General features: G+C 49.3%; 1 protein-coding gene across 3 annotated transcripts in view; it reads right to left on the reverse strand.

Annotated features, from left to right (window-relative positions):
- Aff3 (AF4/FMR2 family member 3) overlaps positions 1-13,059 on the reverse strand; it is a 481,117-nt gene that overhangs the window by 29,182 nt on the left and 438,876 nt on the right. For all 3 annotated transcript variants that reach the window (XM_037199903.1, XM_028865744.2, XM_028865743.2), the window contains 3 exons: positions 7,309-8,445; positions 4,024-4,148; positions 1,140-1,341 (listed from right to left, as the gene is read on the reverse strand). In XM_037199903.1, coding sequence (XP_037055798.1) covers positions 1,140-1,341; positions 4,024-4,148; positions 7,309-8,445 — 1,464 coding nt within the window. The remainder of the gene's footprint in view (positions 1-1,139; positions 1,342-4,023; positions 4,149-7,308; positions 8,446-13,059) is intronic.

A 13,059-nucleotide genomic window follows, 5' to 3' on the forward strand; every position in this document is an offset into this window, starting at 1 on the left:
ATAGCTTTTCATGCCATGTTTCTCTAGTGGAGTCTTTCTGAATTCTTCCTGCCTGAGACTGAAGATAATTGCTTCTACATGTGGGCGCAGAGAAAGGCGTGCTTTGGAGATGTGCTAAGACGCAGGCTCCCACAGAGCCTTCCGCCAGCTTTCTTGCATCTTAAATCCATGGGGAAAATGCCAAGTACTGGCCCCTGTCTAGGATCTTTCTCTGCATAGTCCTTCCCCCCCCCCCCCAAGCAAGAGTTTCTCTCTGTAGTCCTGGCTGTCCTGGAACTAGCTCTGTAGACCAGGCTGGCCTTGAACTCAGAACTCAGAGATCTGCCTGCCTGTGCCTGGAGTGCTGGGATTAAAAGTGTGTGCCACCGCCTGGAGCAGAGTCCTGGTTCTTCTAGCCTCACAGAGCCCTGCTGGTTTTGACAGGCACAGTGATCTGGGTGAACTTAGGCAGAGCATCTGGAATTACAGAACACCCCAGGGAGATGCTGCTCTCCTAGGCCAGTGAGAGAATGTGGAGGAACTAAATGTCAGTGGTATCTAGAGGGGCTGGAATAAAGAAAGGCTCAGAGAGATTAAGCAACTGGCCCAAGATCACATGGAAGCTAAAACACCTATACCCCAACCCAGGGGAATATCAGAACCACACTAGAATGGATGGGTAAAGGTGGAGTTAGAAACCTCCGATTTTGGCCATTCCACTGGTAGACAAGAGTGGGTTGAGAGGCCTGTAATGTTGGCATGGGTTTCAGCTCCAAATATAGTGATTCATGCATGGGTAGGACATTTTCCCAGCACAGAAATTGGCTGGTTTAAAACTCCCAATTTCCTTTGTCTGGGGATGGTGTTACTCTGGGGTCTGAAATAGTTCCAAGAGGCTTCATAAGCAGAAGGGGCTTGGAATTTCCACTGGGCAGGCTGCTTCCTTCATATTCCATTGGGAGAGAAGAGGAGGAGGAGGAAGAGGAGGAGGAGGAGGAGGAGGAGGACTTTTCCTCCATTAGATCTCCCTAGAAGATGCCTTCAGGGGTTCAGCATGGGACCTCCAGCATGAGTGTAAAGTGTGCTCAGCTAGGGACAGAGTGGTGGGCTAACCCAGACTTCCCCGCCAGTTTCCTTAGAAAAGCAGGGCATTGACAAACCGTGAGGTCTCCAGCATGTGGCTGCAGCTGGCTGTCAGCCTTAGGCTTTTTGTTGGTGGAGGCAGAAGTCAACATCCCATTGCCATGAGGCCGGCTGGAAGAAGTCAGGTCCTCGCTGGAGTACTTGTGTTTACATGCGTCTGTGAGTGGCGAAGTGGGTGACCGGAGCATCTTCTCATTTTTGTTTATTGGTATTGCCAAGCTGAAAAGAGAAACGGAGTATCGCAGTCTGCCCAGGAAAAGAGGCCATGCTTCTCCCACGGCCAAACCTCCCATTTCAAATCTGCTGGCAGGAAGACGTTCCTTGGGAATTATTAGGGCAGAAGTGACTTTATGGCATGGGGAGCACAGGGAACAACAAACACATCTCATGCATTGTCCCTTTACTCCATCAGGATACACAGTCACCTTGAGTTCCTGCCAACGCAAGCCTACGAGGACTAACAAGTCCACACTTTTGAATCTTTCATCTAGGTATCTACAAACTCCGAACGAACAAGCTTTTCCTCACAGGTGTGAGCCCCTTGGGAAGGTCTATCAACAGTCAACAACAGTAACCAAGCTCTCAGAGGGCACTGGCCAGTATCTGAGCTTGTAAGATACAGTCACAGAACGGCAGGGTGACTCCAAGGCCTGAAGCCCCCTACCAACAGCTGAGGTTTTGAATTCACCAGACACTGATCAGAATAAACACAGAACTGGTACCTGAAATCAGTTTCTGACCCTTAGCTCTTACATTTACCTTAAAGATTACTGTCTATTCTTAAACAGAATTTCTCCAACATCAACTATTAGAGAACAGGTTCACTTATATTAAAGTCTTACAGTGATGGCGATGCTTGTTGCTAGGGATCTATGTGTTTTTGCATTAGGAAAAAGAATCATTTGTGGAGGATACGTTATCCTGAAATAGAGTCAACCACTGCTAACTAAAGAATCATGTAGAGTCACCTAATACAGTTTACAAACAACAACTACAACAGAACAGGAAAACCAACGCAGATTTAGTTGTGACTCCTGGGGTTATGATGGGTTAATTGTATATGTTGGTTATCAGAGCAAACAAGCCATTAAAGTCACTTCAAAAAGCAATTTCCTTAGCTGGTAGTCACAGTGGGAATCTCAAGCACTGGCCTCTAAAGCAAGCGGTGAAGTTTTTTAACATCATGCAAATAGGTACATGTGGGGACAGACTATCTGGTTCCAAAAGTACTGAGTGACATGGTAGAGACAGCTGTTTTGGATGAACCCAGAGCTCTGTCTACTGAAGGGAAGGATGCCGCTGTTAAGGCTAGACGTGAAAAGCCTAAACACAATCATTTCTTGACATCCGAGTGAAAGAAGACCTGCCTCTAAGTATTTTATTTTTACATCCTTTATGTGTGATGAAAAACAAATGATGACATTAAATATAACCATGGGGATGTATGACTGTTGCTCCTTCATTCTTGCACGTTGACATTCTCTGCAGAGCCTCCCAGCGGGGGGATCAGCTCCGTGTTCTCCCGCGGTGGTAAAGCCGGCAGCAGGATCACAGTTGCCGAGGTGCACAGACCACCTCTCCTGGAAAGAACTCTGTACACTGTCTATCACATGGTGTCATCACTGAGTGTCAGCAGAACAAGCAGACCTGGGAAGGCTCTGCCAGACAGTCGGGAGAGCAAGAGAGCTTTAATCTGAGGTCCACGAATTTGGGTGGCAAGAGAGTTCCTCTCATCTCTCACCGGGACGTTTCCTCCAGTTACAAGCAAGGGCAAGGCTGAGAAGGATGGTTAAGCTGGAGTCATCTTAGCAATACCCATGCTCGTGTCTCAGCAGAAACCACAGGTAGTTTCTTGTCATACTACGGTTGTTTCCGACACCCTTGAACTATGATTTGCATTCACTGCTATGCAGCAGTTATGACTGTCCCTAGATAGGAAGGTTATTTAATGCACTGAGAAATGCACAAAGAACACACTACACATTAAAGAGAACTATTCTGGGGGCAAGGCCCCTTCATTCCCATTTCCCTAGTCCTCGGGAATGCAGAGGACTGGGGAAGCCCTGGGGATCTGCTCCCTCCTGTGCAGGGTTTCAGCAGCATCCTCAAGGTGATCCCCGCAGCACTGTGGACCTGTGTGCCTCTGCTCTCCAGGTGCCTCTTCGGCTTCCAGCGCTGCTCTCCATCTTTTCCCAACCTTTCAGTTTACATTTTTATGTGCTGCACAGAGCCATTCATCTCCCTTAAAAAACCCTGGGTGTACAGTCAGGGAGAGTGAGAAGCGTCTCAGCAGAGGAAACGCGGGGTCTGTGCCGAGGTGCTTCTAAATGAAAAAGCCTCTATGACTGATGCTAAGCTACTTGCTTTAATGAATGCCTGGGACCTTGCCTTGCTGGAGGACCATTTATCACAGAGGAAGGTGGTGTGTGGTGGCCCGGCGCTGCTCCTTCAGAGGAGTCACTGGGTGGCGGTTTGACCTTGGGAGCACAGATCCTTTCTAAGTTCACAACCTGCCTACACCCAAGAGCTTAGGCGTAATCTTAGGTTCTTATGTGCTTATGTGCTTAGCAGCTGCTATTAAAATAATTGGCTTGTAAGGTCTGGTGATCAAGTTTTGGGGGAAGAGACATCTTTGGGGAGTACAGAGCTCAGAGCTGTGTGTGCTTGGTCAATGGTCTCTGGTTACAGGTAAGGGCCTGATGCAGCTATGGGAAACAGAGCACGAGGCTCACGTTAGCTGTCATTGTAAGTCTTGGGTTAATTTGAGGGAAAAGCAGGCCTGCAGACTGAGATTAGAGCAATCAAAAGGATCTTCTATTTCCTCCACACAGCGTGTGACTTCAGATCCAGTGCCCCCTCCCGCTCACCTCTACCTTGGGGGGGGAGGGGGGGACGGCTTACCTGTTGATGTTCATGTTACAGTGACTCCCCGACAAGGCGTTATTAGTGGAGGCGGCCAGGCGTGAAGCGCCCTCCTTCTCCCCTTGGGCCTTCTTCACCTCCCTGTAGTCATCTTCGTTGTCGCACTGGGTGGTAATAAGCAGAAGCTAGTCAACTTTGGACTCTGAGGGGTGCCAGTGAGCTGCAGGGCACTGCCTGTCACACACACAGCAAGGCCTCTTGGGAGGTATCCTCGCCTACCTCCTCTAGAGAACGAGGCAACAGCAAAGCCCCTGGCATAGCTGTTATGGCACCCAGTGAACAAGGAGGCCATGTGCTGGGTTTAGTATGGACGGCTCAGCAGAGGGAAAGACATCCTGTCATGATCAAAACTTGGATGGTGAATGCTAAGTGCCCGGCTCTGCACAGCAGATGTGGTCTGACTTACACTGTAGCATCCTATCACTCACCTCTGCACTCTTAGTATCAGAATAAAACATACGAAGTGTGCTCTGTCCACGCTCACTGGAGCAGCAGTGGTGAGAAACCCCAGCCTTGCCTCTTTGAAAGAAAGGCTTTTAGCGAATGTCAAGCAGAGGCTGCGGCCTGGTGTCATTTACTTCTGGCTTGCAGTTTCCAGCCCCACACACCTTCAGGGTCCTTTTGATAGGACAGGACTTGGGTTGGGTTCTTGCTGCACAAGTGTGTTTGACTCTACCGTGTCAGGGTACAGTGGAAATACACTCCCCAAAGGGCTACTCCTGGGGAGACAACAAGATCGTCTCCAGTGTGGGGTCCTCGGGGCTGTGTGGGGTGTTTTCTAGGAGAAATAAAGCAAGCGTCAAAGACAGAGGGAACTTGACTCTTTTTAGCTAGGATTGTGTCTCATAGCCTCTGCCAAGGGGGGGGGGTGTCCTTGAAGCTCATGTTGTTATAGTGGCCCCATGAAGGGTCCAAAGCAAACTCCAAGTCCTTGGATCTCAGTTAGGGAGCGTCAGCAGGGTGAGACCCAGCTGCGTCGGTCTGTGTAGGGAGTCTGATGAGTTATTTGCCCTTTCCAACCTTCCTGTGGAGAATGGGGGGCATAGGGGACTGCAATGTTCTCTACTGAATGGGAAGGCAGCGCCCCTGTTCTTGGTACACAGGCAATTGGTACAACTGGCCCTGCAAGGTAAAGGCACCTGCTGCTGAGCCGGACGACCTGAGTTCAATTCCCAGGACCCACATGGTGGAGGGAGAGAACTGATTGTCACAAGTTTGTCCTTTGGCTCTACACGTGCACTGTGGCACATGCATGAGTGTACACACACACACACACACACACACACACACACACACACACAAACACACAACACTGAAAAAAGGCCTTTGTATATGTATCAAGGGGAGTAGCTGCCTTTGGTGGTCCTACTTTCCCAAGGTTCAAATTCTACTTTGTAGAAATAAGCTGCTCAGTGTTACTATGTGAAGAAACACATTCTGTGCCTTTATAGTAAATTTCCTTGCTGGTAATAAAGATGACTGTCACCAGGAAGAGACTATGCCTTTGACATATACCTTTCCAAAATGAGGACTATCTTCATCGTGGCCAGGTAAATTGTTACTTCCAGGTCACCTCATTTAGTGTATGCTTGTGTGTGTGTGTGTGTGTGTGTGTGTGTGTGTGTGTGTATGCACATGCATGCCTCGGTGCTCATGTGGGGGTCAGAGGACAACTTCTGAGAGTTTGCTCTCTCCTTCCATGGTGACTCTGGGACTGAACTCAGGCCATCTGAATTGCACGGCCCAAGAGCTGACACTTGTTGAATCATTTTGCCCCTGCCCACAGCTATTAATCAAGGAATTGAAACAGCTGTAAAACCCCTATGTGCACTCTCTTTTTGTTGTTGTTGACAGAACAGATCGCCCTTTGGAAACTGGAAGATGGCTACACAAAACTCCGGCTGATGCATTCATTACTGAGCATGAGAAGCTGGGGCCCAGCAACTGCCTGGGTCCATTTCGACTGACATGAATCTTGGACAAGTCCCTTTAGGTTCTCCCAGCTTCGTTTCTCTCACCCTGAAAACGTGCACGACAAAATAAAGCTGTAAGGACTAAATGCTTAAACATGTATGAAGTATTCAACAGCATCCTTCTCAGGGACATTTGTATGTGGTGACGGCTGTCAGCAATGATGGCATTTCAAACCATCCACGTGTACCGCAACCTTTGGTTTGTCGATAACTGCTTTGGCCTTGTGGTCCAGATTAGTGTGTGTGTGTGTGTGTGTGTGTGTGTGTGTGTGTGTGTGTGTGTGTGTGTTTATGTGTGTGTGCATGTGGAGGCCAGAGTTTGACTTCAGGCGCTATCCATCTTGTTTTAGGAAACAAGATCTTTTTACTGGGAACTAGGGCACTGGACAGCGTCCCAGGGGCCTGCCTGTCCCCACCTCTCCAGCACTGGGATTATAAGCATGAACCTCCCTGCTTTTTACAGGGGTTCTGGGGACCTCCAGTTTGCTCGGCAAGTGCTTTACCAATGGAGCCATCTCATCAACCCTCCAAACGAGTTTTGAATGGAAGGGAGTGTTAAAAGTCCTCACATTTGGCTGGATGAAGGAAGGATTCCCCAATGTGGAGCCCTTCAAAACTGGCTGTGTCCTTGGGTCACTGTAGAGGCTGCCCTGGCTCTCCCACTCTAGAGATGCCTCTGTCAATCCACGCCTCACCCGTCCAGCCTATTCATTCCTCAAGTGCCGCTCCACCCGAAGACTGTTGTGTCTACAAACATCCTTCCTCCTCGGACTGTGACTCCCAGCCCTCCTCCACCTTGAGGCTCTTCCTCAGCACTACCGGCAGCACGAACAGCCAGCTCTGAGGCCACTGGCTGATGACCTCAAGGACACTGGACTTCATCTCCCACTTCAGTCACACAGCCTTAAATCCTATGAGGCCTTTTGGTGGATGAGGGACCCCACTATCAACATTATCCTGTCCATCTCAGCAAAGAATGGGGTTCGCCATATGTTCAGTCTCCCCCGTGCCTGACCTTCAGCCTGTATCAGCACACTCAGTAAATGCTGCCTGTATAATGAGTTCTTCAGGCCCCGGGCAGGGCGTAAGTATCTACAACTATATGGATATAATGGCAGTACTTCCATACATCACTATATATGCCTATCAGTTACTTATGCAATTGTTGCAGGATACGCAGGGCAGCCACCTGCGGCCCTGACCAGCAGCTTGTCTATGGTCTACCCCTCCCCCCTCAAGCGCAAAGAGAGATAAGACTGCCCCTCCCAAGGCCTCCCAACTCTAGGCCTACCTTGCGTTTCCTCTTGGATTTTGGCAAAGTCTTTTCAGCGGGTGTGTCTAACGCATGGCTGGCTGGGGCACTATCAGTGTCCTTGGCTGCAGGAGCACTCAAGATCCCAGGCTCCTGGGACAGGTGTTCCGGGATCCGGGACAGGAGGGTCAGGTCAATTTTGACCCAGAGAGACCTGACCTCATCACTGTCCTTGAGCGGAGAGAGCAGTTCATTGCGGCCAAAGGGAACCAGCGTGTAGAACTGTTCCTCTAGCTCCTTGGCAATGTCACTGGTGGTCCTGGCGTTGATGGAGCCCACAGGGGCCCGGGAGGTGCTGCTGTTGCCGCTGCCGCCGCTGCTGCTGCTGCTGCTGGCGGCCTCAGCCTTCAGCCGCGGCTCGTTCCCAGTGGTGGTGGTCTGAGCCTTGGACAGGACGTACTCCTCTTGCTCCGACTCCAGGTCCGAGTCCGAGGAGGAAGAGGAAGAGGAAGATTCCGTCTCAATAAACTCCTTGGATTTGGGGACGATTCTGCTCAGCCCCCGCGTGCGCCTTTTCTCACAGGTCACCGAGGAGCGCAGCTCCTTGCGGTGGCTGGTCCGGCTGTTGCTGCAGGGCCTGGTTTTGGGAGGCTCTGGGGGTCCCACCACGCTAGACCCCAGCGTGTCTGTGGCCACGGGCTCCTCTGGCCGGTGGCAGTTGGCACTGTCCCCAGCTGAGGTTCTCTCGGTGCGCCGGGTGGGCTTCTTGCCCGCTGATCTCCGGGTGGGCGCGGGTGCGCTCTCCGTGGGTGCGCTGGGCACTGGAGGTGGCGGGGCGGCTGCGGCCACAGCCACCGCGGCGGCAGCGGCGGCGGCGGCGGCGGGCGGGGACTTTTGCTTCACACTTTTGCTGCCAGGGGCCTTGTTTGCCGTCCTAGGCCGCTGCTGCTGCTGCTCCTCCTTGCAGGCAGTCTTGAGGTCCTTGTCTCTCAGGCTGGCTTGGCAGATCTCAGGAAGTTTCCCGCAGTCCTGCCCTTCATCTTTCACCGGCGGCGTGTAGTATTGATTCCTTTCGGGGCCGTGACTTTCATTTTGGATCAGAATAGGCGGCTTGTGAGGATTAACTTTGTTTAGCCATTTATCCAGCTGCCACTTGTTAGAGGACGCAGGTTCGGCCTGAAAACAGAAAGCCCGGGACAAAACAAAACAGCTTTTACAGTGGGCTCACTTAAAAGGGGGCCCTGGCTGCTTTGATCTTGACATTCTCTACAACTGAATGGTCTGGCAACAAACGGGAATATGAAGACCAGGTCTATGGGGCAGCCCTCGGCTGGTACAGAGGATGCCCAGTGGCCAGCTGCCGTTTCAAGTCCACTTAATCAAACAACAGGACAGCACTGCCCATCCCTAGAACTTCTGGGTATTAAACAGTTAGTTATGTGTATGCAGATGTATCATTGCACACACATTTGTACAGATACACCTATTTTTGAGATTAAATTTGAGATTCTGTGAATTTAACTGTGAATATAACTGGGAGGCCCTGAGCATTAAAAACTCTTTTTTTTTTTTTTTTTGACTTGTCACCTTTGGGAAAACCTGTGAACCCAGAACCAAACCCCCCCCCCCCATTAGAATGTAATGATATGGAGAAGTCAAGCAGGCCACAGGTGTAAGACGAAAGCAGCGTCATTGGGAGGGTAGCTCACTGGCTGCAGAGAACACCCTTTTCAAATGGACCCGGAGTGCCCTGGATGCCTTGGCAGCCTGAGGGAGTCCCCCCTCTCAGCCTGCTTCTGCCGTCTCTTCTGCCACGGTCTGCTAGAAACGTCTGGACACAGATGCCTTCAGCCACCGTTCCTGGAGGCCGTTTCGCTAACTTAGAGCAAACCATGGGAGTCACAGTTTTTAAACTCTGACCTACAGATCAGCTCATGTGGAGGGTGCAAGGAATGTTCCGAAACAGAACCAGGAAGGGCTGTGTTGATCTCTCCCCCTCCTCCCAAAGAAGTCTGTAGTTTTGAGTTGAGTCTGTAAGGATTTATGTTCCAAACAGGTTAAAAATTATGATTTCACAGAGACTGCTGATTTCTAGTAAAAGCTCACTTATGTAACACTAGAATTTAATAAAATAAGTAGAAAAGATGTCATTTGAGAGGCATGGAACTTCACCCAGAATATTTCCAATTTGTGACTGTGGATGACACAGGGCAAACATTTGAAGAATCAGAGTCATTATTTTCTTTCTGTGTGTTCTCTTCCCTCTGCATCCATGGCGTCCACTGCTTCAGGGGCCAGACACTAGCCTAGCCCAGCGGTCCCCAACCTTCCCAGTGCTGGGACCCTTTTATACAGTTCCTCATGCTGTGGTGACCTCCAGCCATAATGTTATTTTCGTTGTTACTTCTTAACTGTAATTTTGTTACTGTTATGAATTGTAAGGTAAATATCTGTGTTTTCTAATGGTCTTAGGTGACCCCTGTGAAAGGGTCATTCGACCCCATAGGGGTCGTGACCCACAGGTTGAGAACGGATGGCCTAGACCAAGAGTATCTATCTGAGTCAGGTCTATCATTTACCCATCTACCTACCTACTCATCATTTATCTCTCTTATCATTCTATCTATCTATCTATCTATCTATCTATCTATCTATCTATTTATCTATCTATCCACCCACCTATCTACCTACCTATGTATCTATCCATCCATCTACTTACCTATCATCTATCTGACTGTCTGTCTATCTATCTATCTATCTATCCACCCATCTACTTACCTATCATCTGTCTATCATCTATCTACCTACCTATCTATGTATCTATCCATCTATCTACTTACCCATCATCCATCCATCCATCATCCATCTACTTATCTACCTATCATTTACCTATCATTGGGATGGGATGCTGGGCCTCATACATGCTAGGCAAACAATGGCACCCCTGATCTCCACTTCTAGCCTCTTAGCTTTGTGTTTCAAACTTGTCAGTCATGAACCCAGAGGTAGAATCAGTCAGGTTCTTTTATGTGAGAGAAAAAAGTCTGTAATATAAGAAATTCTAAGACCCTCCTTGGCATATCCAGATTTATTTTTCAACAATGAGGTGCATATTGAGAGCAGAGTTTGGGGCTCTGAGTAGGCCAGGAGAGGGCTGTGTCTGAGACACTAGGTTGCTAGACTGGCCTGCAGCAGTTGAGGGCACACACAGCTCAGGGAGATGAGAAGCCTCTGATACCATCAGAGGGTGAAGCCAGCAGGAACTGGCCACCTCCTCTCATGGTGTCTACCAATCACAGCTGTGCTGGGGAGCAGGGACATCCTGCTAGTCACTCTTAATAGATGAGATCAGCTGAGTCTCCTTTATTCCAAATGCTTAGGGCCAGGACTTCTTCAGACTTTATGTTATTTTTGGATTTGGGACTATTTGTATATAATTATGAAATCATTTAGAGATGGAAGCCAAGTCTAAATGTAAAAGTCATTAAACTACATACATATCTGATGGTGTGTGTGTGTGTGTGTGTGTGTGTGTGTGTGTGTGTGATGTGTATACATGCCAGAGTGTGTTTCCGTACCCACCACAGCATGCACGTGGAGGTCAGAGACAACCTCAGGTGTCAGTACTCATCTGCTACCTTGTTGGAGGCAGGGTCTCTATTGTCTGCTGCTGCCCATGGCTAGCCAGATTCCTTCTATGGATTTTCCTGTGTCTGCTTCCCACGTCTCTACAGAAGGCCTAGGATTTCAGACATGAGCTACCATGCCTGGCTTTATGGGGTTCTCAGCTCCTCAGCCTTGTGCAGCAGGCACTTAGAGTTATCTCCCAGGCTCTTGATGGCAATTTTGTACAGCTTTTAAGGTAGCTTTGTACATGGAACAAAGTGTCCTGGAATGGAGTTTTCCACCTGTGGCCTCATGGCAGCACTCAGTAGATTGCAGATTTTAGCGCATTTGGATTAGGGGTACTCAAGCTGTTATCTTCTGGTTCCCTCTGAGTGTTACATGCGACTTTCTGCTTTTTTGTGGCTTCTCCAGAGAAAGGGAAGAAGAGAAGCCTGAAGAGGATGCCTGGCTTAGACCGCAATGGTGGCAAGTGGGAAGATAAGGGACACAGAACATCTTCTTTCCAAGGGGGCTCCTGCACCTTCTGAAGAGCAGCTGAAAGCTATTTTTAGCTTCTTTTTGAGACAGAATCTGGCTGGCCTTGAACTTAGTAAGCAGCCTTGAATGGCCTTGAACTTCTGACCCCCCTATCTTCCACCTCCCAAGGGCTGGGATTACAAGTGTGAACTACCACACTGGATTTATATACCCCTGGGGATTGAACTCAGGGCCTCATGGATGCTAGGCAATCGGCCTACCAACTGCGCTGCGGCTCCAGCCCCCTGAAAGCTAATTTGATGACAACCACCCATGGGTTCTGAGTCTGTCTCCTCTAAATGCTCTGGGTGATGCTTCAGCGTCCCCAAGGGAGCGGTGTGCGGAAGCAGAGTGGCCTTGAAGAACAAATTTGTGTAGCAGAGAGGGCTCAATCCCTAGATGGAGCCCAGAACTCATGCTACCCGTCGCTGTTTGACACCAGGTCCCCCATCCACCGCTGGCTTCCACAGCTCTTGTGTGCGACAACACAGGAGTCTGTTTGTAGCCTAAACACAGCTGCATGTGGGGAGAGTCACACTGGAACTTCGGAGTGGGACCATTAATGGCGGATTGTAAAATTTCATACACTTAGGATGGGCCCATTGCCAGATGTACTCTGGGGTCATTTTTTCCCTCCTTGTACTTCACAGCTGAATGAATCAGTCTGAAGTATCATTTTCAACACATCACTAAATCACATTCCCTTTCTCAAGGGTCTACAATAACCTCCTATTGCCTCTTAGACAAAATCCAAATTCCCAGACTGGCATTCAAGAGCCATCATCTTGGAATCATTTATCATTGCTGGAGCACCTACAATATGCCTCCCACTTTGCATATATCACCCAATTTAATCTTTACAGATAAGAAATGCGGGTCTCTAATTTGTAGATGAGGCTCAGAAAGGCTAAGTGATACACCATGGCTGCACGGTTCCCAGGCTCTGCCAGGTGTACAGAGAGGGTTCTCTGCAGTAGCTGCCTTTTCCCCCTCATGAACGGGATCTCATTCTTTTGAGAAATGTCAGTCCTGAACCTAAAATGAGAGCTTTGTATATGTTTTTCAGAGTCTTGGCAGACAATGTCTGTGGGCTTCTACTGTACCCAAAAGCATAGTCTTTTGGTGTTTGTTTCATGGGCATATAACGGGTAGCCTCAACATGGTCCACACATCTTTTAGGCAAGGGCCAGTTCTTTTTTATTGTCTCCCAACAGTCAACGCCAGGGCTGGAAGCTTGATGGCTATGCTTCTGCTCTCAACGAAAGAACTATTATTCCATCTCCATCCTTTGTTCCTCATGGAAGGGAGAGTGCTGTAGCTGCAGCTGCCATAGTGGAAGGGGGCGGGGCGTTGTGGTCGTGAAAGCTCAAAAGACGTTTACGTGATCATATGGAGGGAAAACCTGAGACTTCGGATTCCAGCCCACCACCATGTGCTGTGGATACCCAAATCCTGAGGTTATCATTGAGGCTTCTGCCCAAGGTTTATATTTGTTTCCTGGCAGCTCACTGTGTTCTCTGTATGACCAGAGCTCTCTTCCCTGATTAGTCTTCTGTCTGCTTCACACACAAACTCTCCACCAACACCCCCACTTCATCCTTGACAGCACACACTGCCCCGTGACCCTGAGGTGCCTGATTCAGATCC

Source organism: Peromyscus leucopus, chromosome 16_21, assembly GCF_004664715.2.
Source record: "Peromyscus leucopus breed LL Stock chromosome 16_21, UCI_PerLeu_2.1, whole genome shotgun sequence".
NCBI classification, from domain to species: domain Eukaryota; kingdom Metazoa; phylum Chordata; class Mammalia; order Rodentia; family Cricetidae; genus Peromyscus; species Peromyscus leucopus.